The 3,200-nt window shown below is 41.0% G+C and overlaps 1 protein-coding gene across 1 annotated transcript in view; it reads left to right on the top strand.

Annotated features, from left to right (window-relative positions):
• The window catches only part of BNC2 (basonuclin 2), a gene marked incomplete at its 5' end in the record, with an annotated part of 2,211 nt that extends 710 nt beyond the window's left edge, over nucleotides 1-1,501 (top strand). The window contains one exon of the mRNA XM_010136976.1: nucleotides 5-1,501. Within this exon, the coding sequence (XP_010135278.1) occupies nucleotides 5-1,501 (1,497 nt within the window). The remainder of the gene's footprint in view (nucleotides 1-4) is intronic.
• Between the last annotated feature and the right edge of the window lie 1,699 nt (nucleotides 1,502-3,200).

Genomic DNA, 3,200 nt, shown 5'->3' on the forward strand with positions numbered 1-3,200 from the left:
TGCTCTGACCAGCATCACAAATGTTGAGCCCAAAACTGAGCCAGCCTGTGTTTCTCCTGTTCAGACGCCTACACCTGTTAATGATTTATCAAAACCAGAACATACTAAAAGCTCGTTCCGCATTCACAGAATGAGGAGAATGGGATCAGCCTCCAGGAAAGGAAGAGTGTTTTGCAATGCATGTGGCAAAACTTTCTATGACAAAGGTACTCTTAAAATCCACTACAATGCTGTTCACCTGAAAATCAAGCACCGGTGCACTATTGAGGGCTGCAACATGGTCTTCAGTTCCCTCAGAAGCCGCAATCGCCACAGTGCTAACCCAAATCCCCGCCTCCACATGCCTATGCTAAGGAATAATCGTGACAAGGATCTGATTCGTGCTACATCAGGTGCCGCCACTCCAGTCATAGCAAGTACAAAATCCAACCTAACTTTAACAAGCCCTGGGCGCCCACCAATGGGGTTTACCACTCCCCCTCTAGATCCTGTACTACAGAACCCTCTTCCCAGTCAGCTGGTGTTCCCAGCTTTAAAGACTGTCCAACCTGTTCCTCCTTTTTACAGAAATTTACTTACTCCAGGAGAGATGGTGAGTCCTCCAACCTCACTCCCTACCAGTCCAATAATACCAGCAGTGAGTGGCATGGAGCAGCATCCCCCTCCTCCTTCAGAGTCATCAGTACCCTCAGTGCTGATGCCCACCCCAGAGCCTAATGCTGACCTTGCCCCCAAGAAGAAGCCAAGGAAGTCAAGCATGCCAGTTAAAATTGAAAAGGAAGTTATCGATACTGCCGATGAGTTTGATGATGAAGATGAAGAGGTGAATGACAGCAGCACAATGGTGAATGACATTGGTCATGACAATCACTGCCATTCACAGGAGGAGATGAGCCCAGGTCTGTCTGTGAAAGACTTTTCCAAAAGTGACAGAAGCAGATGCATTTCCAGACCAGACATAAGAAGGGCAGACAGCATGACATCAGAAGACCAGGAGCATGAGAGAGACTATGAAAATGAGTCAGAGTCATCAGAGCCCAAACTGTGTGAGGAATCCATGGAAGGTGATGATCGCCTCCATGAATCTGGTGAAAAATCTCTGATGCACAATGACAGACCAGATGAAAACCACAATGATGCTTCCAACCAGGATGTCATTAAGGTGAAGGAAGAGTATACAGACCCTACATATGATATGTTCTACATGAGCCAATATGGACTGTACAATGGAGGCAGTGCCAGTATGGCTGCCCTGCATGAAAGTTTCGCTTCTACATTTAACTACAGCAGCCCTCAGAAGTTCTCCCCAGAAGGTGAAATGTGCTCCAGCCCAGACCCCAAGATCTGCTATGTGTGCAAGAAAAGTTTCAAGAGTTCCTACAGTGTGAAGCTTCACTACAGAAATGTTCATTTAAAAGAGATGCATGTCTGCACAGTGGCTGGATGTAATGCTGCTTTCCCATCACGGAGAAGCAGAGACAGGTCAGTAAATATTAATTGATTTTCTACATTATTAAATGTGTTGAATTATGTAAGAATAGGCAGTTTAGGATTTATGAAGAAATAGAGAGATGCACAGTAATGACAAGTGACAATAGTGTTCCCGTGACATTGTGAGAGTTTTATCACTTTAAGATTTTCATTGTTGCTTGGCATTCAGAATATTTTATATTGTCCCATCCTCTTAAGTGACTGGCTAGATAATGAATGCAGTTATTCTTTCTGTGTGCCTTTGAACATGTTGTTGTACTTCAGTTTATAAGATGCAGCTTTTATTTTATTTATTTTATTCTCCTTGCAACTTTTAAAACAAGAAAAGCTTCTATTAAATATATAGTAAATTATATGCAATAAGATTATCTCAATGCATGCAAATGAAACCATAGAACTAGGAAGGAGGGAAAGGGGTGGATGGGTGGTTAGGTGAATGAATGAAGAGAGACAGAATGGAATGACTGGAATGAAAGAATGATTTCCATCCCCACAGGGACGTGTAAAAGCAAACAGGAGGCATAAGAAGACTGTTCTTTTAGTTTTTAAAACTAGTTGCTGTGTTGTAGCAAGAACAACTAAATATTAAAAAAACAGTTGTCTCTTTCTGTAGTAGAACCTATACAGCTCTGTATGGTCATTTAGTCTACTTTATCTTTTCTTCATGTGAGCAACTCCCTTACCCACTGATGGGAATTATGCACATTCAGAAAGGAGAGGCTTAGACCCCCTACATTTTTTTTAAGATCAACCAGGGTATATTCTGCTGGCCCTTCAGATGACATCATACTCTAGCTATGCTGCATCAATACTGAAACAGTTGGGCTTAAACAGAAGCAGCTGGTCCTTAAACTTTTAGGTGGGTTTTTTGTTGGTTCTTTTATACACTAATCTTTTTTGGTTGCTGAGGAAAACGTAATCTAAATGGAATTTGTCAAGGTGGTAGGATAATACAGCTATTTCATACTTGTGGATAAAAGCTCTCACATGTGATGATGGTTGTGTCACATAACAAAATCTCTCTGGTTCATGGTGTGATGGTGAGATTGGGTCATCTCTTTTCCTTTACTTGTGTTTCATATTTTTCCATTATGTTTTAAAAATTCAGCAGAGACAGCAGAAAAATTAAACCTAGTTAAACATTTCACACATGGCTCCTCTATTTTTTTTTTCATTGACATTGGTGTGGTTTGAAAGTGAATCATGTCATACAAAATGAAAGCAGGTTAGCATCGAGGATATTGAGGAGCCAAAAATCCACTATTTTGATGGCAAGTCCACCCCTCAAATACCTCATGTCTTCTTATGAAATCCACTGAACAGGAAAATAGGAACACACGTAAGAATAAGAAGGATGATCTAGAAAGTTTGCCTTTCAGTACGACGAAAAACACTGGACATGAAGCAGGTAAAACTAAATTAAGACTCCCTTCTTGGGGTATCTTGGTAACTTTTATGAGACTTGTGTTTGACAAGGGAAGCATGTGGGTCAGTGGCGTAATCTATGCCAAGTTGAGATGTGTGCAACCCCTTTCAGTTCCTGAAATTGCACAAGTTTTGTTAGTCAAGGATTTCAGCTCGTTGGTCTCTTTCCTGAAGTGAATTACGGTAAGTCAGTCATGTACTAAGCAAAATAACTTTGCATTCAGCATGTGAACTAGTGGCTAGCTTTAGGATTTGGAATTTTATGTAATGTATTAAATTTCAGC

This window comes from Buceros rhinoceros, unplaced genomic scaffold (assembly GCF_000710305.1).
Source record: "Buceros rhinoceros silvestris isolate BGI_N320 unplaced genomic scaffold, ASM71030v1 scaffold38485, whole genome shotgun sequence".
NCBI classification, from domain to species: Eukaryota; Metazoa; Chordata; class Aves; order Bucerotiformes; family Bucerotidae; genus Buceros; species Buceros rhinoceros.